This window comes from Stenella coeruleoalba (assembly GCF_951394435.1).
Source record: "Stenella coeruleoalba genome assembly, chromosome: 9".
Lineage (NCBI taxonomy): Eukaryota > Metazoa > Chordata > Mammalia > Artiodactyla > Delphinidae > Stenella > Stenella coeruleoalba.
The window spans coordinates 38,535,801-38,563,485 of NC_137155.1; the positions used below are offsets into that span (position 1 = coordinate 38,535,801).

General features: G+C 35.0%; 1 protein-coding gene across 22 annotated transcripts in view; it reads left to right on the forward strand.

Annotated features, from left to right (window-relative positions):
* Positions 1–27,685, forward strand: part of DGKB (diacylglycerol kinase beta) — a 909,303-nt gene that overhangs the window by 795,083 nt on the left and 86,535 nt on the right. Inside the window, exon 27 of one of the 22 annotated variants that reach the window (XM_079932541.1) lies at positions 2,346–3,487. The exons of the other annotated variants lie outside the window; for them this stretch is intronic. Coding sequence (XP_079788667.1) covers positions 2,346–2,485 — 140 coding nt within the window. The 3' untranslated portion in view covers positions 2,486–3,487. Of the gene's footprint in view, positions 1–2,345; positions 3,488–27,685 lie in introns of those variants that run through there. 22 annotated transcript variants of the gene reach the window in all.

The following is a 27,685-nucleotide window of genomic DNA, read 5'->3' on the forward strand; positions in this document are numbered from 1 at the left end:
ATTAAAATTACAGGAACTGTTACATTTATCAGCTATGTGAAATTTGATTCTCAATTTGATTTTTATTTAACAGCCAGAATATCTTTTTATCAAAATATATATTGTTTTATTTTTTTCCTTTTTTCTTCTTCAGTGACATTATGATAAATTATATGTTCTGGAACAATAATGATTGTTCAAAGGGTCTCTGGTTCCTCTTAGCTTTGCTAATATTTTCCCAATTTTTTGGCAGACATAATAGTTTATTATTACTTTTCTTCCTTAATTGTACTGAATAATCTCTTCACTTTTCTAAGAAAATTGCTGTGCCTTCCCTACTTATTTGGGAAGTGATAAGCTGCCTTTTTTGTTGATAGTTACAATTTAACCAAGCATCAGAACAAGTAACAATTATAATTCATTTTAAGTGATGATTATGAAGTATTATTGGTTCCTCAAATGATATCTATAATTTGAAAAGTCAGTAACTGCAAAATAGTGACATCACTCTTTAAATTCTATTTTAAAATCAGAATTAAAATGCATATTTTGCAGTAACATTTGAAAAAAAGTATCAAATAAGTAAATGAGCTCATTTTAATTTATTTTATTTCAGAACTCATCCTGACTTAGTAGTATCATAATTTGCATATGTTTGTGTGTTGTGTGCACTGCATGTGCTCATATATGTGTGCACATGAAAGGGGTAAACACTCCAGAAATGTGGTTTGCTATTAATGCACATCACTTATATTGCCACAGATTTTTATAGATTCACATAACATCCAAATTAGCTTCAGGAAGCTAAACATTAATACATTGTTTTTAAGTATGCAAGGATAGATTAGCTTTTTAGAGGGTTTCCTGATTACACTTTCAGCAACTACCATATACTGCAATGATGTTTAATTATAAAATGTTATTAATGAAATCATGAGCCCCTAGTTTTCCAGGGAGTAGTGATCAAATACTGGCATTGTACTTCACTGATGTTGATGAAGCCCCTGATAAAATTGATTCACTCCCGCATCCTGAAATAGGGTCCCATCTCTGAAGCCTTTCTTCTGTTGTACAGAATGACAGTTTAGTTTCTTAATATCAAATTCTTTTGCCTGTTCCAAGCAAAACAGATGGTTAAGATAATTATAATGGAAATGGTATGCTGAGAAAACTGTGGGGAGACCATTCCATTCTTCTGTCCTTCCTTTTTCCTCTTTCTAAATGCAGTGGATAAAGGTATGGGACAGTAAACAAAATATGCAAGTCAAAAAAAAGTGAGTTCTAGCCTTGACTCTGCGAAGATGACCTGTGAGACTCAGATGGAGTCAGTTGACCTCTGTGGCTCTCAGTTTCCTCTTCCATAAAATCAAGATGAGAGAGTTATTTACTTAGGTGAACCTCAGCATCCACCTGGCAAAGGCTTCCTGGAGGAAGAGGAGGAGTCGGCTTGAGCAGAGGGATGGCTCCTTCAAAATCAAACCCAAGTTACTTTTTTGTTGACCAAAAGAATTTTTATGCAAAAGGCATTTCAAGTGCATTTAAAACAGAGAGCAGAAATGAATCTGAAATGCCTAACGTATGCTTTTTCAGCACTTTCTAGCAATTATGACAATTTAGGTGGTTATGTAAATTACACAATTCTTGTAAAATGACATAATTATGAAATGTTGGGGCAGAAACAGAAAAGGATTACATTGCTTTAAAGTGAATACTGCAATGATATAAGACTAGGAATACACCCCCTCCATCACCTTTTCTATCTTCTTTGGGATTTTAGTGTTGCCAGTGGAAAAATATCAATAGGAAGTAACTTTCCAAGGGTGTAAGTATTGATAAAATCTGGATAGGGTGGTGTAATATAATGAGGCTATTTTAAACTGAATTTTATTGTTTTGTTTCAGATATTAAATCTATGTATAAACAATCCATTCACATGAAGCTTTTTTCAAAAACATTATCTTTTTTTCTAGTAATTTATTTGGCATTTGGAGCATTTAAAACACTGGGGAAATGTTTGTAGTAAGTATTTCACTTAGCATTGTGTGGTTCACGTTTTCAAGAAGAGGAATATTTTATTGGAGAGATATTGCTAAGATAGTTCCAAATAGTCTAAGAACCGAAAAAATACAGATGTGTATTTGCAAATTTCAAGAATTCTTACTTACTTTTGGAGAATAGTGTATGAAATTTATTTTCCTCTTAAATCTGTGGTTAACACCTTATCCTTAATTCCCCAGTTACCTAACAATGGCAAGTATGTATGTGACTGTGTTTGTGAGGGAGAATAGAGGATTTTTTTTTCTTTACTGTTTATGTAATATGTTGAATTTCAAAGTCTATCACAAAGTTCTCTACTTTTCCTCCAGGATGGAAAGTTTCATCCCAAGGAAAGGTAGAAGAACGAACATGCAGACAGAGGTTTGTAGCTCACAAGGGCTGTTATTTGCCTGGCGAAGAGTACTCTGAAGGTACCATGCCTTCTAGGCATCTTGGGTTCCTTTTTTGAACCCAAACTAGGTGTGCGTCTCACTCGGAGGATCACAGTTAAAATTGCCCTTGCCAAGCCTTTCGTCTAGTTGAGTGCAGTTGTGATGTGGGGAGTGACAAACAGAAGCTTTATTTCCTGCTTTCTTTCCCTTTCTGGATGTAGGAGCAGGGAGGGCAGGGAGAGAGGTAGGGGGCACTCTTCTCTCCATCTCCCTACGGATGCACCTCACTCAGTCTCCCTCTACTCTGGTTTCTATTTCTTGACATTTGGTTCTTAATTATATAGGTAATTTTCCTCTGGGACTACCTGCCCCCCTCCCAGCTCCATATAGCTTATACTTCATATTCTTAGATAATGATCATCATCTTTAAGCAATTTATAGAGGAGCATAGAATATTTATTTCAGTGGATACCATGCATATCTACATTATTTTAGCAGATGGAATGCATGTCTACGTTATTACCTATACCTCGGGGATTTATTTTCAGTCTCTCTGACTAAGAATAGTTATTACTCCCTCTGAGGCTTATGAACCAATGATGAGGAAGGACTTTTCCCCAATCACACTCTCTCACACTTGCTAAGTAGACAAAGACAAAAGGACAAAAGGAACAAGTGAGAACATTTATCTTGTTAAGTTTGCAACTTAAAGTGGTGACAAATGAGGCCTGGGACTCAAAGGAACATCAAAAAGGAAATTCTGGGACCCAGTGTATGGGAAAGAAGAGACATTGGCATGAATTCTTTACAAAACAGCAAATATGAACATCCTCCCTTGGCTAAGATGTAAAGTACAAAGAAAAAGGAAGAGAGACTTTTACACTGCTCTTCACTCAGTCGCTTCAGATAGTCCAACTTGTCATTGGCTAACCAGACTAGGGTGGAGAATTGTCTGAAAAAATCATTTTCCCACTACTTCCTTTCTATGTTCCTTTTCTTCTTTCTTTGCCTGCTCATAGCTTAAGGCAAGCCTGTTTTATACATAGGCTCACATTGTCTTGAGTTCCCTTCATGTGTTCCCCTCTGTCTTCCAACTCTAGCCAAGATACCTCAAGAAATCATTCTTCCATTTTTAAACCACGAAAGCAAAATATCAAGCGTGGATAATAAGCTTGAGTTGTCTCTGTGTGGCAAGGACAAAATGCTGTTTTTAAGCGGCCAGCAGATTCTTCCTGTTGCTCTGGATGTAGTCTAGACCTTAAAATTGTTGGAGCTTGGAAACTGACATCTTAGGGCTTGTGAAGAATTTTTGCTTGTAAAGTGGAGCCTGGAATTTGTCCTTAAAGCACTTGTGCTCATCATTCTGGGAGCTGCACTTTACAGAGCACTTTTTAGTCATACAAGTACCTTTTCATGGCTTTGAGATAAACCTTGAACTAGTAAAATAATCAGACAATTCACAGTAAATATTAAGTTTTCTTAATGTATTTTGGGTGCTTCCTTAGAAGGACTGTGCCCTTAAAGGGTTAGGTTTTGCTTTCCAAATTAGGAATTTGAGCTCATCCTGTCTTAGTGCGTGCTACATGCCAGGTAGAGTAAGACAATCACACAGATTTTGAGAAGCAATTGGTCTTCTTTAAAGATTCACTTACCTTTGTCTCCAGAGTCTGGAATGGGAATTTTCTCCTATAGTAAATGCATAGTCACACTGTTAATCTTACCAGCTTCATACACACACACACACACACACACACACACACACACACACACACACAGAGACAGAGAGACAGAGAGACAGAGAGACAGAGAGACAGAGAGACAGAGGCAACATTGGGCTCCCGAAGGAAAGAACTTCCTTTTTTTCTCCCAAACTTCCCTGGACTTTGAAGGGAAGGGATTTTGAGCAGTCATTTGTCTACTGAAGACACATGGCTTCTGAAACTTCCAAGCACTGAAGGATTGAGGATAAAGAAGGCCCAGAGGTTGGACTTCCTGGGGAGGCAAGAGTTATGCGTTCTGGAAGAGGGGATATTTAATATCCACTTTAACCTTTTGCTTTTCTTCATTTAATTCCCTTCTCTTAAATCTTTATTTAATTGTATCATAGATGGGAGGGGAATTAAAGGAGAGGCAGAAGGATGCAGAAGGAATCCAGCAATCTGAACAAGTGGTTCAGAGCTAGCTTGAGTGGACCAGCAGAAAAATCTGGGCAGTGGTTACCAGGAGCTAAGCATCTGGCAGATTTGCGTGGCATGAAAGCATTCCTAAGAACTCTTAAGAATACTAATAGGAAAATTCAGTAAAACCTCATCAACTTCTCTCCAACTCAGAGGATGGGGCTTCAGCCAAATTGAACATTATAAGACAGACTTGATAACTTTGGGATATTTGAATAATATTTTTTTAATTATTTATTTATTTTGGCTGTGTTGGGTCTTCATTGCTGCACGCAGGCTTTCTCTAGTTGCAGCGAGCAGGGACTACTCTTCGTTGTGGTGCGTGGGCTTCCATTGCAGTGGCTTCTCGTGCTGCAGAGCACGGGCTCTAGGCACGCGGGCTTCAGTAGTTGTGGCTCGTGAGCTCAGTAGTTGTGGCTCACAGGCTCTAGAGCACAGGCTCAGTAGTTGTGGCGCACGGGCTTAGTTGCTCCATGGCATGTGGGATCTTCCTGGCTCAGGGCTTGAACCCATGTCCCCTGCATTGGCAGGCAGATTCTTAACCACTGCGCCACCAGGGAAGCCCACTGAATAGTATTATTGATATACTTCCAATAGTATGTACTTTTCTCCTTATAAATGCACATCAACTAAGTTTTTCTTTTTCCTTTTGAAAACCAGTAAGCATGTTTTTCTGTCATCAGAATTACTGTATAGTGAACCTGAAGGCATTGTCAGAGAATATAACACAGTAATTAGTTTAAAGCAATATTTTTCCTGAATAGCAGAAAATTATCTTCCATTCCATACCAAGAGACTATATATATAAACATATATATGTACAACACACACATATATGTATATATATACCCATATATGTATATACACACAGATATAGCATATATGTGCAAATACATACAAATGTATATACACATAATAATTAATTTTCAATATGCCAAAGTATTCTTTTGTAGATGTTACTTCATTAATTTCTGATATAGTCAGTTCTTTAAAATGCTAATAAATTACTTTTTTATGGAACAGTTTTATTTTATAGAATAGTATTAAAAAATATGGCATCACCTGAATAGTCCTTAAAAAGTACATTCCTGTTTAATCCAATCTGTCATCCGAAAATGAACATCACAGAGACTTGATATATGTCCTCCAGGAGGATTACAGCATAATAACAAAGATAAAAATAATTACATAGTAATTAATTGTTGTAAAGATATTTATAATAGATCTTCACGTTAGGGACATGTCTCATCTGGTAACAGAGGAAGGAAGACTGCCCTGAAGTATTTGGACTTAGCAGGAAATAGGGAGAAGGTCATTTTCCAGACAGATGTAATAGCATGTATGAGAGCTACACTGCATAGAGGAGGTTGGTTCTTAATAGGAACTGAAATAAGGAAAGTAAACACCAAAGAGAATGAAAAGGGACAAGAGTAGTGAGGATGGTCTACTAATCTAGCAAGTTTGTTCTGAAGTTTTAGTTAACATTTTAAAATACTTGTGAATTGATGTTGCTATATGAAATGTGGCAAAGTTGTTACTGTTACAATAATTTTCTGGTTATACCAGTTTTTCAAATGAAATAGTTCAGTTATTGTTCTGTCTTATCTTGGTGTCATTAATTTCTCCTTTTTCTTAATTTGTGGAAGATGTTTGACTTTACAGATTACCTCACATAATAATTCTTCAATTAATGACTTTTCACAACAGCTTTTGAAAATATATACCGTTTTTCAGACTAGATTTCTCTTTTATCACAGTGAAATGACTTTTTCCCCAAGAATATACTATGTGACTAGACCATAAGAAGTTTTATATTGACATTAGTGTTTTAGGCAAAAATGCATTCATCAATTTGTGGGAAGTCACATTTTCTAATAAAATAAATCATGCAAAATAAATTTGATTTGTGTGAATTTGCCAAGTGAGGGACTGAAGAGAAAGAATCTTTTACAACACTTTGAGTTAATCCTCCTGTTTTGAGGCAAACTTGTGTTAAACATTTTTTTGTCCCAACAATGTTTTCTGGCTCCTGTTCTATGACTTTATTTTTTAAACATATTTTTAGTGCAATTTTAGATTTACAGCAAAATTGAGAGGAAGATACAGAGATTTCCCATATCACCCCTGCTTCCCACACATGCAGAGGGTCTCTCATTATCAGTATCCCACACCAGAGTGGTACACTTGTTACAATCGGTGAACCTCCATTGAGACATAATAATTACCCAAAGTTCATAATTTACATTAGGGTTCATGTTGGTATTGTACATTCTGTGCATTTAAACAAATGTATAATAACATGTAGTCAACATTATGGTCTCATACAGAGTATTTTCATGGCCCTAAAAATCCTGTGCGTTCCACCTATTCGTTTGTCCCTCCCCACTAATATCTGGCAACCACTGGTCTTTTTTCAGATTGGCTTTTTTCACTTAGTAATATGCATTTAAGTTTCCTCCATGGCTTTTCATGGCTTGATAGCTCGGTTCTTTTTACTACTGAATAATATTCCACTGTCTGGATTACCATAGTTAATATACCCATTCACCTGCTTAAGGACATCTTGGTTGCTTCCAAGTTTTAGCAGTTATGAATAAAACTTACAGACATTCATGTTCATATTTTTGTGCAGACCTAAGTTTTAGACTCCTTTGGATTAATACTGAAGAGCATGATTGCTGGATTGTATGGTAAGAGTGTGTTTAGTTTTATAAGAAACCTCCTAACACTCTTTCAAAGTAGCTGTACCATTTTGCATTCCCACCAGCAAAGTATGACAGTTCTCATTGCTCCACATACTTGTCAGCATTTGGTGTTGCCACTGTTCTGGATTTCGGCCATTCTGACAGGTGTGTAGTGGTATCTCATCGTTTGTTTAATTTGCATTTGCCTGATGATATATAATGTGAAGCATCTTTTCATATGCTCATTTTTCATCTGTATATCATTTTGATGAGGTGTCTGTTAAGGTCTTTGCCCCATTTTTTAATTGGGTTATTTGATTTTTTACTGTTGATTTTTAAGACTTCTTTGTACATTTTGGATAACTGTCTTTTATCAGATGTGTCCTTTGCAAATATTTTCCTCTTGTCTGTGGTTCCTCTAATTCTTTTGATGTAGTCTTTTTCAGAGCAAAAGTTTCTAATTTTAATGGAGTACAGCTTATCAACTGTTTCTTTTATGGATCGTGCCTTCAGTATTGTGCCTAAAAATGGTATTCCCAAGGTCATCTAGGTCCTCTCATCTTGTGATGACAGGACTGTGATCCATTTTTAGTTAATTTTTATGAAGAGTGTAAGGTCTCTGTCTAGATTCATTTTTTCTTCATGTGGATGTCCAGTTTTTCCAATACCATTTGTTTAAAAGACCACCTTTGCCCCATTGTATTGCCTTTGCTCCTTTGCCAAGGATGAATGGACTGTATTTATGAGGGTCTCCTTCTGAGTTCTTTATTCTGTTCCACTGATTTATTTTTTTGTTATTTCACTAATATCACACTGTCTTTATCACTGTAGATTTATAGCAAGTTCTTAAGTCAGGTAACATTAGTTTTCTAACCTCAGTCGTTCTTCTCCTTCGATATTGTGTTGGCTATTCTGAGTCTTTTGCCTCTCCATATAAACTTCAGACTCAATTTGTCAATATCCATAAAACTGTTTGCTGGGATTTGATTGGAATTGCATTGACTATATAGATCAATTAGGGAAGAATTGATACTTTGACAATATTGAGTTTTCCTATCCATGAACATGGAATATCTCTCCATTTATTTAGTTGGTCAGTTTTGTTTATTGAAGTTTTATAGTATTCCTCATATAGATCTTGTATATATTTTGTTAGATTTAAATTTTGGGGGCGCAAATGTAAATGGTATTTTGTTTTTAATTTCAAATTTCACTTGTACATTGTTTTTATTTAGGAAAGCAACCGATATTGTACGTTAACGTTGTGTTCTGCAACTTTGCTGTAATTGCTTATTAGCTCCAGGAGTTCATGGGGTTTTTTTGCCATTTTTTTCAAATTTTCTCTATAGATGATCATGTCATCTGATAACAAAGACAATTTTATGTCTTTTTTCCCTGTCTGTGCACCATTTCTTTTCCATTTCCTGCTTTATTGCATTAAGAAAGACTTCCAGTATGATGTTGACAAGGAGTGATGAGGGGACATCTTTATACCTGATCTTAGCGAGAAAGTTTTGAATTTCTCACTATTAATATATGATGTTAGCTGTAGGTTTCCTGTAGATAGTCTTTATCAACTTGAGAAAGCTCTCCTCTTTTCTTAGTTTACTGAGAATTTTTATCAAGAATGGGTGTTGGATTTTTGTCTGTTGATGTGATGCAAGACATAATTGATTTTTCCATGTTAAACCAGTCTTGCATAACTGGGATAAATCCTACTTGGTCATGGTGTATAATACTTTTAATACCTTTTTGAACTCAATTTGCTAGTATTTTGTTGAGGATTTTTTCATCTAAGTTTATGAGAGATGGTGATAGTTTTCTTATAATGTCACTGTTCAGTTTTGGTATTACAGTAACACTAGTCTCATAGAATGAGTTAGGAAGTATTCCCTCTGCATCAAAGAAATAATATAGAATTGGTATAGTTTCTTTCTTAAATGTTTGGTAAAATTCACAGTTGAACGCGTGTGGGCCCGGTACTTTCTGTTTTGGAAAATCATCTATTTCTTCTTGTGTGAGTTTTGGCAGATTGTGTCTTTTGAGGAATTGATCCGTTTCATTGATGTTTTCAAATTTGTGAGCACAGAAGTGTTCATAATATTCCTCTATTCTTTAAATTTCTGTGGCATCTGTAGTGATATCCGTTCCTTCATTTTCTGATATTAGTAATTAGCACCCTGTCTCTTTTTTCCTAGTTAGCCTGGCTCGTTGATTTTATTGACCTTTTCAAAAAGCCAGCTTTTGGTTTCATAGATTTGTCTATACTGATTTCCTGTTTTCAGTTTCATTAGTTTCTGCTCTAGTTATTTTTGTTTTCTTCTGCTTACTTCAAATTTAATTTGTTCTTCTTTTCCTAGTTCTTAGGATGAAAAGTTACATTATTGATTTTAGGTCTTTCTTCTGTTGTAGTGTATGCATTCAATGCTGTAAATGTCCCTCTAAGCACAGCTTTTGCTGAATCCCAGAAATAAGTTGTGTTTTCATTTTCATTTAATTCTTTGACCCATGTATTATTTAGAAGTGTATTGCTCATTCTCCATGTACTTTGGAATTTTCCAGTTATCTTTCTGTTACTGATTTCTAGTTTAATTACATTGTGATCTGAGAGCAGACATTGTAAGAATAAGATTTTTTTTTAATTAAAGTGTGTTTTATTGCACAGAATGTAGTCTACTTTGGTGATGTTCTCTGTGATCTTGAGAAAAATGTGTACTCTTCTACTGTTCAATGACATAGTCTGTAGGTGTCAATTATATACAGTTGATTTGATGGTAGTGTTGAGTTCAGCTATGTCCTTACTGATTATCTGCCTCCAGGATCTGTCTGCTTCTGAGAAGGAGGTGTTGAAGTCTCCAACTATGATAGTGGATTCATCTATTTTTTCTTGCAGTTCTATCAGTTTTTGCCTCATGTCATTTGACACTCTGTTATTAGGCACATACACATTAAGAATTGTTTTATCTTCTTGGAGAATTGATGCCTATATGATTATGTAGTGCACTTCTTTATCTCTGAAAAATTTCCATGCTTTAAAGTCTGCTCTGTCTGATATTAATATAACTACTTCTGCTTTCTTTTGATTAGTGTTAACATGGTATATTGTTCTTCATCTAATTACTTTTAATCTGTGTGTCCTTATATTTAAAGTGGTTTTCTCATAGACAACATACAGTTGGGTTGTGGTTTTTGATCCTCTCTGGCAAGCTCTGTCTTTTTTTTCTTTTTTTTTGTGGTACGCGGGCCTCTCACTGTTGTGGCCTCTCCCGTTGCGGAGCACAGGCTCCGGACGTGCAGGCTCAGCAGCCATGGCTCACGGGCCCAGCCGCTCCGTGGCACGAACCCGTGTCCCCTGCATTGGCAGGCGGACTCTCAACCACTGCACCACCAGGGAAGCCCAAGCTCTGTCTTTTAATTAGGGCATTTAGACCCTTGACGTTCAAAGTGATTATTGATACAGTTGGATTAACAACTACAATATTAATTACTGTTTTCTATTTGTTGCCCTTGGTCTTTGTTCCTGTTTTTGTCTTCCACTCTTTTTCTGCTTTCTGTGATTTTAATCGAGCATTTCATATGATTCCATTTTCTCTCCTTAGTATATCAGTTATAGTTGTGTTTTTTTTCTAACTTTCTCTAGTGGTTATTAAAAGTCCACTTTCAAATGAAACCATACCACTTCATCCATAGTGTGGGTACCTTACAATAACAAAATAATTCTAATTCCTTCCCCTCATCCCTTTTATCGTTGCTTTCATTTATTTTACATATATAAGCACATATAAGCATATGTATGAATACATTGTTGCAGTTATTTTGAACAAACTGTTATCTGTTAGATTGATTATGAATTAGAAAAATAAAAGTGTTTCTTTTACCTTCACTTATTTCTTCTTGTTGGTCATCCCTTTCTCTGTATAGATCTGAGTTTCTGACCTGTATTATTTTCCTTCTCTCTAAAGAACTCATTTTGACATTTCTTACAAGGCAAGTACAGGCAATATATTTCCTCTATTTTTGTTTGTCCAAGAAAGTCTTTATTTCCTCCTCACTTTTGAAGAGTAATTTTGCTGGTTACAGAATTCTAGGTTGGTGGGGGGGGGTTCCAACAATTTAGGTGTTTTATCTACTCTCTTCTTACTTGCATGATTTCTCAGGAGAAGTTGGATGTAACTCTTATTTTCGTTGCTCTATAGGTTTAATGTGTTTTTTTCCTCTGCCTTCTTTCAGGATTTTTTTCTTTGTCTTTGATTTTCTCTAATTTGAAAATGATATGCCTGGATATAGGGTTTTGGGGGGCATTTATCTTGCTTGGTGTTCTCTATGCTTCCTGGATCTGTGGTTTGATGTCTAACATTAATTTGGAAAAATTCTCAGTCATTATTGTTTCAAATATTTCTTCTCTTCCTTTCTCTCTTTCCTCTCCTGATATTCCCATTACATGTATCTTACACCTTTTGTAGTTGTCCTACAGTCCTTGGATATTCTGTTCTGTGTTTTTCAGTCTTCATTCAGATTCCTCCCTCAATTATGTTCAGTTAAGCAATAAAAAGCATTTTCAAAACTTTTGCTACAGTGCTGTCTTTTTTAATGTCTAGAATTTCCTTGGGATTTCTTTATTAGGATTCCCATCTCTCTGCTTATGTTCTCTGTTCTTTCATACTGTCCTCATTAGAGCACTAGCATATTAATCACAGTTGTTTAAAATTCCTGGTCGGAAAATTCCAACATCACTGCTGTGTCTGGTTTTGATGCTTGCTCTTTCTGTTCAAATTTTGCTTTTTGCCTTTTTCTATGCCTTGTGAAATTTTCTTGATAGAAGGATGTGATGTACCAAGTAAAAGGAATGGCTATAAATTGGCTTTTAGTAATGTGGTAGTGAGTTGTAAGGGGAAGGGAGCATTCTATAGTCCTACATTACGTCTCAGTCTTTTAGTTCTCTTGACTGTGAACTTTAGAAGTATTTTTGCTTTTTGCTCCCTTCTTGGGTGGTTCAGAATGGCTACAGTGGGCTAGAGTTGCGTATTTCCCTTTCGCTGGCTGGTTAAGCTCTAATAATACTGCAGCAGGTTAAGCTGTGACTAATTAGTCCATCCCCTCTTCCCAAGACAGGTTTTGTTAAAAAGAACAAAACACTCCACAGAAATCTCTTTCATTCCTATACACTAATGATGAAAAATCTGAAAGTGAAATTAAGAAAACACTCCCATTTACCATTGCAACAAAAAGAATAAAATACCTAGGAATAAACCTACCTAAGGAAACAAAAGACATGTATGCAGAAAATTATAAGACACTGATGAAAGAAATTAAAGATGATACAAATAGATGGAGAGATATACAATGTTCTTGGATTGGAAGAATCAACATTGTGAAAATGACTCTACTACCCAAAGCAATCTGCAGATTCAGTGCAATCCCTATCAAACTACCAATGGCATTTTTCACAGAACTAGAACAAAAAATTTCACAATTTGTATGGAAACACAAAAGACCCCGATAGCCAAAGCAATCTTGAGAAAGAAAAACGGAGCTGAATGAATCAGGCTCCTGGACTTCAGACAATACTACAAAGCTATGGTAATCAAGACAGTATGGTACTGGCACAGAAACAGAAATATAGATCAATGGAACAGGATAGAAAGCCCAGAGATAAACCCACACACATATGGTCACCTTATCTTTGATAAAGGAGGCAAGAATATACAGTGGAGAAAAGACAGCCTATTTGATAAGTGGTGCTGGGAAAACTGGACAGCTACATGTAAAAGAACGAAATTAGAACACTCTCTAACACCATACACAAAAATAATCTCAAAATGAATTAAAGACCTAAATGTAAGGCCAGACACCATCAAACTCTTAGAGGAAAACATAGGCAGAACACTCTATGACATAAATCACAGCAAGATTCTTTTTGACCCACCTCCTAGAGAAATGGAAATAAAAGCAAAAATAAGCAAATGGGACCTAGTGAAACTTGGAAGCTTTTGCACAGCAAAGGAAACCATACACAAGACGAAAAGACAACCCTCAGAATGGGAGAAAATATTTGCAAATGAAGCAACTGACAAAGGATTAATCTCCAAAACATATAAGCAACTCATGCAGCTCAATATCAAAAAAAAAAACAACCCAATCCAAAAATGGGCCAAATACCAAAATAGACATTTCTCCAAAGAAGATATACAGATTGCCAACAGACACATGAAAGAATGCTCAACATCCTTAATCATTAGAGAAATGCAAATCAAAACTACAATGAGATATCATCTCACACCAGTCAGAATGGCCATCATCAAAAAATCTACAAACAATAAATGCTGGAGAGGCTGTGGAGAAAAGGGAAGCCTCTTGCACTGTTGGTGGGAATGTAAATTGATACAGCCACTATGGAGAACAGTATGGAGGTTCCTTAAAAAACTAAAAATAGAACTACCATACAACCCAGCAATCCCACTACTGGGCATATGCCCTGAGAAAACCATAATTCAAAAAGAGTCACGTACCAAAATGTTCATTGCAACTCTATTTACAATAGCCAGGACATGGAAGCAACGTAAGTGTCCATTGACTGATGAATAGATAAAGAAGATGTGGCACATATATACAACGGAATATTACTCAGCCATAAAAAGGAATGAAACTGAGTTATTTGTAGTGAGGTGGATGGACCTAGAGACTGTCATAGAGAGTGAAGTAAGTCAGAAGGAGAAAAACAAATATCTTATGCTAACACATATATATGGAATCTAAAAAACAAAACAAAACAAAACAAGGTCATGAAGAACCTAGGGCCAAGACGGGAATAAAGATGCAGACCTACTAGAGAATGGACTTGAGGATACGGGGAGGGGGAAGGGTAAGCTGGGACAAAGTGAGAGAGTGGCATGGACATATATACACTACCAAACGTAAAATAGTTAGCTAGTGGGAAGCAGCTGCATAGCACAGGGAGATCAACTCGGTGCTTTGTGACCACCTAGAGAGGTGGGATAGGGAGGGTAGGAGGGAGGGAGATGAAAGAGGGAAGAGGTATGGGGACATATGTATATGTATAACTGATTCACTTTGTTATAAAGCAGAAACTAACACACCATTGTAAAGCAATTATACTCCAGTAAAGATATTAAAAAAAAAAACAAAGCAAAACAAAACACTCTGGTATATTTTTAAATGGTTCCTTTTACCCCCTGCACGTGCAGAGCCCAACAGGATTTTTCTCCGATATTTACTGTGGGAATCTGGTAAAGTTTTTGGAGGTAAATCTTACAATATTCAAAGGACCCCCTGTGACTGGAGACCCCTGGAAGTTTTAACTTTCTGAGTTGTTCTCACTGAGCCTCCAGCAATTCATAATTTACCATTTAGCTTTTGCTACCCCAGCACTGTTTCCCACAGCAGTTTTTGCTTGTGAGTTAAGTTCTGCCCCAGTAAGCCTAGACTCCCTACATTTGCCTGTCTCTCCAGTCTTGGAGACCGATTTTCTCTGTGTTCTCCTCTCACTTAGGGATCCAAGAAGAGTTGACTTTTTCAGTCTGTTCAGGTTTTTACTTGTTGTTAGGACAGAGTGGTTGACATCTTAGCTCCTTATATATGGAAACAAAAATCCCCAACCTCTGTGAGTTTAAGTTAGTTTTAGTACAGGAGAAGCATGAGCCCGTATGAGTTAAAAAAATATATATGGTGGAAAAAAATGGTGCAGTAAGAATGAACTTTCCAAGAACTAACTTTTTCATACCTCCTCCACCAACCATCTCTCACTATAAAGTTACTCTGCTTTTTTGGCAAAGAAAATTAAATTTCATTACATTGTAGTTTATGCACAAACTAATGTTTATTTACTTTTGAATTATTAATTATGTATACACTTCTTTTTGTTATTCAGTTCACATATTTTTCTTATAGTGAAAATTATTTGTTTATCTTAGCTTAGGATGGAATACAGCATAATTTATCTCAGTACAATTAATTTTTTAAAATTATTTAAGAACTTTTCACTTAGCAACACACTTCTTGGGAATGAATGACAGTCATTGAACAAAAGATAAATATACTTTGTAGTTATTGATAAAGCAATAGGCCATAACAATTAACCCAGAGAATCTTCTCCTTGGATTAATTAATTTTCTTGCATTTCTACCGTGGTGTAAATTTCATAGAACAAAATAAATGAATGATATATGCATAAATATGCATATACATATCATATATATATTCTTATATATATATATCAGTAATGAGGAGAAAATTTTATGAACAAGTGAAATAAGGTACAATGATTAAAATTAGAAAACACCTTTAACAAATAAATAATCAAATCTGATTTTTATATAGAAAATAACTAAATTTATTTGGGATAAATATAAAATGTATTATACTGCTGTTTTGTGCAATATACAGTATAAAATTATAATTTACACATATATACCTTGATTTTCTCCTTTATAAAATGTAGGAACCAGACTACATTATGTCTAAGCTTCCTTTAAAATCTTCATTATTATACTAAAAAAATTATATATGCATGTGTGTATATATAATTTCACATACATATATGCATACATATATACATATATACACACACACATATATATGTGTGTATATGTGTGTGTGTGTGTGTATATATATATATTTCAGTACCAACTGATCATTTTCTCAATTTCTTAATGAAATTTGTGTGGTCAAATTTACTATAACTTATCCTAAATGCTTTTCTTCTTAATTCATTGCCACTATTCATAGGAAAATATTTGAAAACACACATACACACAAACAAAAAAGAAAAAAAACTGATGTCAGGTGGTTTTAAGCTTTAATGTTCTTTGTAAGTAACAGAAGTAATGAGTTTTGAAACAGAAAAATTTTTTTAATGTTTAATGCGTTCTATACAGTGGCAGAGGTTGAATGTTCATTTGTCCCGGGAAACCTTACTGTTCATTTTTCTCTTATGATTTCTCTGATTACCACAAAAGACAAAAGCATCTGCCAATTATACTTCTGCTCAGTTCTACTCTTATGGGTAAGGCTACTTTTCATTGTGGGTAGTGCTGTTCGGACAACCATCATCATGATGCATTCAGTGTAGTATTATACATTGTGTGTGCACGTGCGTGTGCATGCACTTATGTGAGCATGCTATCAACATAGCTCTAAAGAGGTTTTTGGACTACCCATACTAAATTTAGTGTCTATTCAAATTAGAGTCTGCAATTTTACAAAAACATAATGAGATGAAACTCCCAGTCACAAGAGACAGGCCACTTCAGAAGGTTGAAGTATTAAAATAATAATGAGTACATTTTCTACATCAACATAGAACATGTAGCAACAGGAAGTGGACTGTGTACCAGAGTATGTCCACTAGCAACTTAGTTGTTGTCCTTCAATGTTGTCAGCCTCTATATTTATTTCCTTCAAATTGAGGAAATAATCAGTAGCATGCACTCTAGCTCTTTCTATCCTGTGGTCGCTAGGCAAACAGGCATCAGTTATAAAATAAAATAAAAATAAGTTACAGAGAACCCTGTTGTCAGAGGAATTAGTGAACCACAGAAGCACATGACATAATAACCTTAGTCTTCAAAACCAGAAATTCTCTATGATGCTGACATTGAGAGTTCTGAGCCTAAAGAATATGAGTGATTAAATCACTCTTTACAGTAGCTAATCAGCATAGACAGTGGCTTGATAAATGCTGTCTTAATTGATGATATTCTTGGTAGACACAACTAACAACAGCAAATGAAATTTGCTAAATTATTTTACTTAATATTTTTCAGTAGCACACATAGTTGTCCAGAACTCTGAAGACAGATGTGATCTTCCAGGCAAGAGGTGAAAAAGAGTAGATCAAACTTTAACAGGACTTCAAGTTTTAAGTGTCCCATTATTTTTCCTGCGGTTTTCTGTTTTAATGAAATGAATAAATATTACATATATTTATATGAGATGTATATAAATCATTCACGCTTGTTCCATGCATTTGGTATTTGCATATTTTTTTCATGGAGTACAACATAAAGGACTGGAACAACAAAGATTGCTGATTCTCTTTCTCCCTTCTTCCTCCTTCCTTTTTTCCCCTCCTTCTTGTGTAATTTTATCAGGGTAGAACCCAGTGAGCCTTAGTTATTCCATACTTGAAATGGAAACTCAATTGACTCTTATTTCCTGATGATTGAGCTTAAAAAATCATTTTTGTTTATTTTTATTGTAGTCTATTTTTCTAAATTTAAATTGGCTAGTTTTTTTTGGCTATTTGCTCATAAATTTCTCTAGTAGCTTGCACATTTCGGAATTGTTTTGAAACTGAAACACTTAGCCATTATGATTGAGTAAAAATTTAAGAAAAAGGAACCTTTTTTAAAGTGTAAATCTAGTTTCAGTTTCCAGTGTGGTGTAAGTGAGAATGAAGCAACCATATATATCTCAAACCCTCCAAAGTGAGATTTTCTGGACAGGAGTTCATCAAGGTTATGAAAGAAGCATAGTAGGGTTCAAAGTAGAATGGACCAAGACTTTGGTAACCTGTAGTCTAACCCTGGATGCCTCACTAAATAGCTGTAGGTCTTTAGATAAATTATGTAAACTGTAGACCTCATCTTTCTTATCTTTAAAGTTAAATATTTTAACCACATGACCTATTAGCTACCAGCTTTGATTCTAAGTAAATGTTAAAAACAGCAGAAATTCTTCATCTAAAAAGTAATTATAGAAAAAAAAAAGTAATTATAGAAATTAATTGCAATGCCATAATGTATTTTTCACATATGATTCAGCTCATGTATTATAAGTAAGACTACTGGATATCGATAAATATTTGCTAATTATCTGGAAAATTTGGCCAACATAGATTTGGTGAACTATGGATTCAGTTTGACATGTGTATACATCATAAAATAATTACAAAAATATTTACATTATCATTTGCTTTGTGAGGGCTTGATTTTAATCTTTCTTCAAGAAAAAGTTATGAGGCTAAAATTTAAAAGAGAATTATGGAATGCCAATTAAAATATTTAAATGTGTAATTACTTTAAAAAATTGATACTGAAAACCATCCTATCTCTTTATCAATTTGGTTGTAATTCACATTTCAAACCTAAATAATCTACATGCCTTTAAAAAGTGTTAGAATCAGAAAGAGAGAAAATATCTATTTTGCTTACATATGATCCTCTTAACATTCACATGCCAGATGGTGTTTCATATCAGGTCAGAAATAATGAAGGAATCTGGCTTTAAATCTAAGAATCTGGGGTAAAATGAGAAACTAGGGATTACATATTTGTAATAGCATTTTTCCCTAAAATTCAGCCATTTGTAATAATTCTTGATATGCTTCTGTCTGTGTGTAGGGAGTTATTTTTACTTATTTCATTTCTATTATACTTTGTTGGGATTCTGAAAGGTTATTTATGTTGTGATTAGACATTTTTTCAATCCTTGGATCACTATAGCCAAGTAATAATTTGAACTTCAGATATTTCAAACCAAAACTCAGTGACTAGTCTAGAAACTAGAAAATCAGTGACTCATGGGGAGGGAAAAATAAATAGAAATTCTATTAAGTATGGAGGAGAGTAATATTTTTCTAATTCATTTCAGAGAAACTAATTATAAAATTAAATGGCCTGAATTCTTCTGCTAAAAAAATAAATTCCCTTCATGTAACAATAGCACATTTCATAGGCATAAACCTGGCTGACTTTAGAGAATAAATTTAGGTCTTTTTGTTGTAGGGAAAACAGAAATTTGTACTCTTAGTTAACTCATTTTTATTATTGTCTTGATTTCTATCACTTCCTCTTAATAGATCATGTGATTGTCTTTGTCTTTAGCTAACCTGATCAAAACTAATTCATCACAATATTTTACTGGTCACTCTCTTTTTAATGTCTTTGTATAATAATTATCTGGTTCTGTAGCTTGACTGCATCCAAGCTGTAAAAAAGGACAAACATTTCAAGTAATAAATGTGGCTGGATTATGTAAATCCAGTCCCAAATCTCAACCAAAAAAAAAGAAAAAAATGAAAGTTTCACTTTTGACATGATAGCACAAAAAGCTCTGTGGACTCACTCCCTAGTGAAACTGATAAAAATTGTTTTAAAAAAATTAAGTCTTCAGAAATGATCCTAGGGGAACATTCAGAGTCTCTGAAGTGGTTCTAAGGAAGGCAAACATAGGTCATGTAATGAACAAATTAAGCAACACTCAAGAAAATCTGCTAGAACTACTGTGCCCTGGCCCATCAATTGAATATTCAGCTCATAAAGTGGAGGTGTTTCTCAGAGAGAAGTATCCTATTGTCCCCACTTCTGCTTCAGAGCTGTAGCTCAGAGATTTTGCAGTGGGGAAAAAAAAAACATGTTGTAAAATAGAGCGCCCCACATCTCTTCCCACAGGAACTGACTTCACTAGCAATATAATGTGGAGAAGTTTAGAGTGAAGGATGGTCTCAGAAACAGTGGTGGTTATGATAAACGTCAGTTGGGAGGAGACTGATAGCTTCATTGGAGATATAGACTAAACTTTAAGTTGGGTACTTCGCTGGGGAGAATCAGGCATAGATGCATCTGGAAAGTATCTTCCTTGGATCAGAACAGATTTCAAACAGGAATCTCAGGAAGTATCTTTCTGGATGGTCCCAAGTTTGATTGGATCAGTCCATCAAGCAGTTCATGCCTCAGGGAAAATAAGAGCACAAATAAGCTTACCAAGTATTAGATCTTATTGTGGTAATGGAAGGAGACAAAGAGAACGCTGAAAAAATCATTGTCATCCCAGAGTGATTATAGGTGTATCCAAGTCTGTGTTCTCTGAAGAGCAACATCAGAGGCTGCATGCTAGAGGGTGGGAGTGGGGGGTTGGTAGTAGTGGGAAAATTGACTTCACTGAAATAATCACTAAACAAATAAATAAGCAAATAACAATAACAAGCCCCTAGGGTAAGAGGGAAGTACCCAGAGTTGCCAAAGTGTATTATCTAAAGTGTCAAGTTTCCAATAAAAATATATATATATACTAGAACTGCAGAGAAGCCAGAAAGTATGATCCATACACAAGGGGGGAAAAGCGGACAACAGAAACTGCCTGTGATTGCAACCAAAAGTTAGATTCAACAGACAGAATCTTCAAAGTAACCATTTAAATATATTCAAAAAAGTAAAGAAATCATGATAAAAGAAGTAAAGGTGTGAATGACAATGTTACATCATAAAGACGTCTATTTAAAAAAATGGACAACCTAAAAGTTGAATATTACATTTTATTCAGCAGACTTACTGAGGATTTAAGCCTGGGAGACAGATTTTCAGATAGCTCTGAGGGACTGTTTCAAAGAGGTAAGGGATATATAGGAGTCTCTGCAACAAAAACCAGGTAGGCAGAACATCCAAAGATTACTGTTAACTAAAGAAATACCAGATGTCTCAAGTTGATGAATTTAGCACTTTTCTATATATGGGAATATGCAAGTTTCTGGGCTCACTGAAATCATTTCTTTGATATGCATGCACCTTAACTGTCTTGTTTTTTTTCCATCCTGAATCCCCCTCAGGGTGCACAGTCAGGGCGGCTGCAGTGACTGATGGCTTGATGGCCAGAACACCCTTTGTTTACCTATATGGCAGGCAACATTCTTTGTCCACACAGACAATGTCTATAAGAGGTAGAAATTAGTTTTTTAAAAAGAACCAAATTTAAATACTGCGGCTAAAAGATGCAGTAGCTGAAGTGAAAAATTCAGTAGATTTGAGCTACCTTAGTGGCTTGAAAATTGATTGATAAAGATTATGCAATCTGAAGAATAAAGAAAAAATTAAGAAAAATGCAATGCAGAAAAATAATGAGACACTATCAAGCACACCAAAATAAGCATAATAGGAGTACCAGAAGGAAAGGAGAAAGAAGCATAAAAACTATTAAAAAAAAATGATGGCTAAAAACTTCCCAAATTTATTGAAAACATTAATCTACACATCTAGGAAACTCAACAGATTCCAAGGAGTATAAACACAAAGAGATCCACAATCAGACACATCACAGTATAAATATTGAATCCAAAGATAAGGAGAAAATCTTGGAATCAGCAAGAAGTAAAACCACTCTAATTTACAATGGAATTCCAGTAAGATTAATAGGTGACTCCCCATCAGAACAGTGGAAGCCAAAAAAAGGGGGGGATAACATACTAAAAGTGCTCAAAGAAAAAAATGTCACTAAGAATTCAGTATTGAGCAAAGCTATGGTTTATAAATGAAGGCAAAATAAGCATATTCCCAAATAAAAGCATGAGGATTTGTTGCTAACAAACCCACATGATATGAAATACTAAAGAAAATCTTTAGGTTGAAAGCAGTTGATCCCAGACAGTAACTTGAATTCACATGAACACATGAAAAACAGTAATAAAGATAATAATGTAACTATATAATATAGCATATTTATGTATTTCTTCTCCTTTCTTAACTGATTTTAAAAGCTATTGTATAAAACATTATACGGGTAATGTATTGTTTGACCTATAACATACACATATGTGATACATTTGGCAAACTTATACAACAGAGGTGAGTAATCTAAGCTGTTTTGGCTAGGAAGTTAATTCCAAATAGTAGCTTGATCCACAGGAACAAATGAAGAGATCCAGAAATTATAAATAAAGTTAATTAGCAAAACCTATACTTATTTGCTCTCCTTTCTTCTCTCAACTTCTTTAAAAGACAGTAAATTATATAATGTAATAATTTTAAATGTAATATTAAAATATTATTAACATTTATAGATATATAATGTAAATAATATGAAAATAGTATCACAAAAGGATAGAAAAGGGAGTAGAGTTACAGGAGTAATACTTTTATGGCTCACTGGAATTGAGTTAAACTAAATTTGAAACTGATTCTTATAAATAAAGATGTATGTGGTAGGGCTCAGGGCAAATACTGACATCACTCAAGAAAATATAATGGAAAAAGTCATTGAAGTAATTAAATCATTAAATTAATTGAAATACTATATTAAAAAAATTCACTTGCAAAAAAGCAGTAAAGAGGTACAAAAAAGATATGAGACACATACCAAAAGAAACACAAACAAAAAAGTAAAATGGCAAACATAAATCCAACTATATAAAAAAGATATTAAATATGAATGGATTAAAAGCCTAATCAAAAGACAGAGATTGTCAGAAAGGAAAAACGAACAAACTAAAAAACCATAATCCAACTCTATACTATCTATAGAAGACATACTTAAGATTCAAAGATAAAAATAGGTTGAAAGTAGAAGACTGGGAGAATATATACAAACAGCAATCACAAGACAGCTGGAGTGACTATACTAACATCACAAAGAAAAACAGTTTACAAAAAGACTGTTTATTAGAGATACAGAGGGACACTTTATGATAAAGGATCAACTCATCAGTAGGATATAATTATTATAAACATATGTGCACATAACATAGTGTACCAAAATACGTGAAGCAAAAACTGACAGAAATTAAGGGGGAAATAGACCATTCAAAAATAGTCAGATACATATGTACTCTACTTTCAATAATGGTTGATCAGCCAGGTAGAAGCTCAACAAGGAAATAGAACATTTGAACAATGCTATGAACTACTATATAACATCTGAACAAACACCTATATAGAAAAATATCTATATAATATATCTACAACACTCCATCTAACAAGAGACTATACATTCTCCTCAAGAGCACAAGGAACATTCTCCAGGATAGACCATATGCTAGGCCATAAAACAATCCTCAGTAAAATTTAAAAGCAGAAATAATATGAAGTATGTTTTGTGACTACAATGGAACAAAACTAGAAATTGATAACAATAGACATTGGAAAACCCCACTAATATATGAATTAAACAACATAGTCCAAAATAACCAATAGGTCAAAGAAAAAAATCAAAAGGGAAATTGAGATGAATGAAAATAAAGACAAAAGATTCCAGATTTATAGGTTGCAGTGCTTAGAAAAAAATGGAAAAGTAATAAGGTTGAATATGTAATTTTTAAAAGGGGGAAAGATCTCAAATCAATAAACTCACCTTCCATCTTAAGACAGTGGGGAAAAGAAAGAACAAAGTAAATTTAAAGCAAACAAAAGGAAGGGGAAAGAAATAAAGGTTAAAGCAGAAATTAGCAAAATACATAATAGAAAATCAAGGAAACCAAGACCTGGTTCTTTAATTAATCAACAAAATTAATAAAACTTCAGACTGACCAAGAAAAAGAGAAGATTCAAATTACTAGACTCAGAAATGGAGGGAATATTAGTACTTTCCATAACAACAAAAAAAAAAGACTATAAAAGAATACTATGAAAAATTATTTGCCAATAAATTAGATCAACTAGATGGAGTGGATAAATTTGTAGAAAGACACAAACTACAGAAATTGTCTCATAAAGAAATAGACAATCTGAATTGATAAGTAAATTAAAATAATGTTAAAATCTACAAACAAAGAAAAGTGCAGGCCCAGATGGCTACATTAGTGAATTCTATCCAACAGTTAATGAAGAATTAGTATTAATTATTCACAAACTGTTCCAAAAAATAAAAGAGGAGGGAGTACTTCCTAACTCATTCTATGAGGTCAGTATTACCATGACACCAAAACCCCACACAAAGACAGAACAAGAAAAGAAAACTACAAACCAGTATCTTTTATGAATATAGATATAAAAATCCTCAACAAAAAACTAGCAAAGCAAATCCAGCAACATATACAATGAATTTTACACCATGACTCAGTGTTATTTATCTTAAGAATGTAAGTTGGTTTAACAACTGAAAATCAATTAAAGTAATACATCGTATCACTGCAGTAAAACCAAAAATCACATGATTTTCTCAACGGACAAAGAAAAATACATTCAGCAAATTCTGATATCTTTTCATGATTAAAAACATTCAACAAACTAGTATAAAAATTTTCAAGATGATAAAGGGCATCTGTTTAAAAAAATCCACAGCTAATATCATATGTAATGGTGAAAGAATAGATACTTTTCCCCCTAAGAACAAATAAAACGAGGATATCCACTTTCATTATTTCTATACAACATTGTACTAGGGGTTCCATCTAGGGCAGTTAGGAAAGAAAAATAAATAAAAGGCACCCAGTTGGGGAAGAAAGTAGTAAAAATCTCTATTCTTACATAACATGATCTTTTATTTATGAATTTTTATAAATCTACTAAAATACTATTAGAACTGATAAATGAGCAGGCTTGTCAGATACTAGATCATTATATAAAAATCTGTTGTATTTCCAACATTTGCAATTAAGAATCAAAAAAATGAAATGAAGGAAACAATTTCATTTATATAATAATAGCATCATAAAATACTAGGAATTAAACAAAATTCAAACCTCAACTAATACTCTGAAAACTATAAAACATTGTTGAAAGAAATTAAATAAACTCTAAATTAAATATTTCATGTTCATAGATTGAAAAATTTTGAATTGTTAAAAAGGTAATACTCCCCACATTAATCTATAGACTCAGTGTGATCACTGTCAGAAGCACAGCTGGCTTCTTTGTAGAAATTGACAAGCTGATTCTAAAATTCATATGGAATTGCACAGGATCCAGGATGACCAAAACAATCATGCAAAAGATGAACAAATTTGGAATACTCACACTTCCCAATTTCAAAACTTAGTATAAGGCACTAAGTAATCAAGACAGTGTGGCACTTGGATAAGGATAGACATATAGATCAATGGAATAGAAATTAGAAACCCATGTGTCTCTGGTCAACTGATTTTGACAAGGGCACCAAGACCATTAAATGGGGAAATGAGTCTTTTGAATAGACAGTGCTGCAACAACTGGACAAGCCACCCACATATAAAGAATGGAATTGGAACCTTACCTTATACCATATACCAAAATTAACTTGAGTCAAAGACCTGAATGTAAGATCTAAAACTATAAAATTCTTTGGAGAATACATAGGGGTAGATCTTGATTTCTTAATTTGGCACTGAATTCTTATATAAGACAGCAGTAGGAGACCTTCAAGATGGCAGAGGAATAAGACATGGAGATCACCTTCCTCCCTCAGAAATACATCTATATGTGGAACAACTCCTACAGAACACCTATTGAATGCTGGCAGAAGACCTCAGACTTCCCAAAAGGCAAAAAACTTCCCACGTCCCTGGGTAGGGCAAAAGAAAAAAGGAAAAACAGGGACAAAAGAATAGGGAGGGAGCTGTGAAGGAGGAAAGGTTTCCACACACTAGGAAGCCCCTTCACTGGTGGAGATGGGGTGGGGGGAAGCTTCGGAGCCACAGAGGAGAGAGCAGCAGCAATAGGGGTACAGAGGGCAAAGTGGAGAGAATCCCACACAGATGATCGGTCCTGACCAGCACTCATCAGACTGAGAGGCTTGTCTACTCACCTGCCGGGGCATATGGGGGCTGGGGGCTGAGGCTAAGGCTTCAGAGGTCAGATCCCAGGGAGTTCAGGCCTGGGGGTGGCTGCATGAACAGCCTGAAGGGTGCTGGTGCACCACACCTAGCCAGGAGGGAGTCCAGGAAAGTCTGGACCTGCTTAAGAGGGAAGAGACCATTGTTTCAGGGTGAGCAAGGAGAGGGGATTCAGAGCACTGCCTAAACAAGCTCCAGAGACAGGTGTGAGCCGCCGCTATCAGCATGGACACCAGAGATGGGCATGAAGAACAGACACCCTCAGGAGACCTACACGCAGAGGCGGGGCTAAATCCAAACGTGAACCCCAGGAGCTGTGCGAACAAAGAAGAGAAAGGGAAATTTCTCCCAGCAGCCTCAGGAGCAGCAGATTAAATCTCTACAATCAACTTGATGTACCTTGCATCTGTGCAATACCTGAATAGACAACGAATCACCCCAAAGTTGAGGTGGTGGACTTGGTGTGATTTTCTCTGTATAGCTTTGCTTTTAACATTTGTCCTAGGGTTCTGTCTGTCCATTTTTTTTTGTTTGTTTTTTTGTTTCTGTTTTTTTTAGTATAGTATTTAGCACTTGTTATCATTGGTGGATTTGTTTTTTGGTTTGGTTCCTCTTTTTATTTTTAATTTTTAAATTTTTAATAATATTTTATTTTTTAATAACTTTATTTTATTTTGTCTTTTTCATTCTCTCTTTCTTGTTTTCTCCATTTTCTTCTGAGCCACGTGGCTGACAGGGTCTTGGTGCTCCAGCCAGGTGTCAGGCCTGTGCCTCTGAGGTGGGAGAGCTGAGTTCAGGACATCCTGGCTCCACATAATATCAAACTACGAAAGCTCTCCCAGAGATCTGCATCTCAGTGCTAAGACCCATCTCCACTCAACAACCATCAAGCTACAGTGCTGTACACCCTATGCCAAACAACTATTAAGACAGGAACACAACCCCACCCACTAGTAGAGAGGCTGCCCAAAATCATAGTAAGTACACAGACACCCTAAAACACACCACCAGATGCAATCCTGCCCACCAGAAGGACAGTATCCAGCCTCATCCACCAGGACACAGGCACCAGTCCCCTCCAAGGGGAAGCCTACACAACCCACTAAACCACCCTTAGCCACTGAGGGCAGACACCAAAAACAACGGGAACTACAAACCTGCAGCCTATGAAAAGGAGACCCCAAACACAGTAAGTTAAGCAAAATGAGAAGACAGAGAAACAGCAGATGAAAGAGCAAGGTAAAAGCCCACCAGACCAAACAAATAAATAGGAAATAGGCAGTCTACCTGAAAAAGAATTCAGGGTAATGATAGTAAACATGATCCAAAATCTTGGAAATAGAATGGAGAAAATACAAGAAATGTTTAACAAAGTCCTAGAAGAACTAAAGACCAAACAACGATGAACAACACAATAAATTAAATAAAAAATTCTTTAGAAGGAATCAGCAGAAAAAATGAGGGAGAAGAACGGATAAGTGACCTGGAAGATAAAATACTGGAAATAACTACCACAGAGCAGAATAAAGAAAAAAGAATGAAAAGAACTGAGGACAATCTGAGACACCTCTGGGACAATATTAAAGGCACCAACATTCGAATTATATAGGTCCCAGAAGAAGAAAAGAAAAAGAAAGGGACTGAGAAAATATTTGAAGAGATTATAGTTGAACACTTCCCTAATATTGGGAAGGAAATGGTTAATCAAGTCTAGGAAACGCAGAGAGTCCCATACAGAATAAATCCAGGGAGAATCACACCAAGAACATATTAATCAAACTATCAAAAATTGAATACAAAGAAAACATAATAAAAGCAACAAGGAAAGAACAACAAGTAACATACAAGAGAATCCCCATAAGGTTAACAGGTGATCTTTCAGCAGAACTCTGCAAGACAGAAGGGACTGGCAAGACATATTCAAAGTAATGAAAGGGAAAA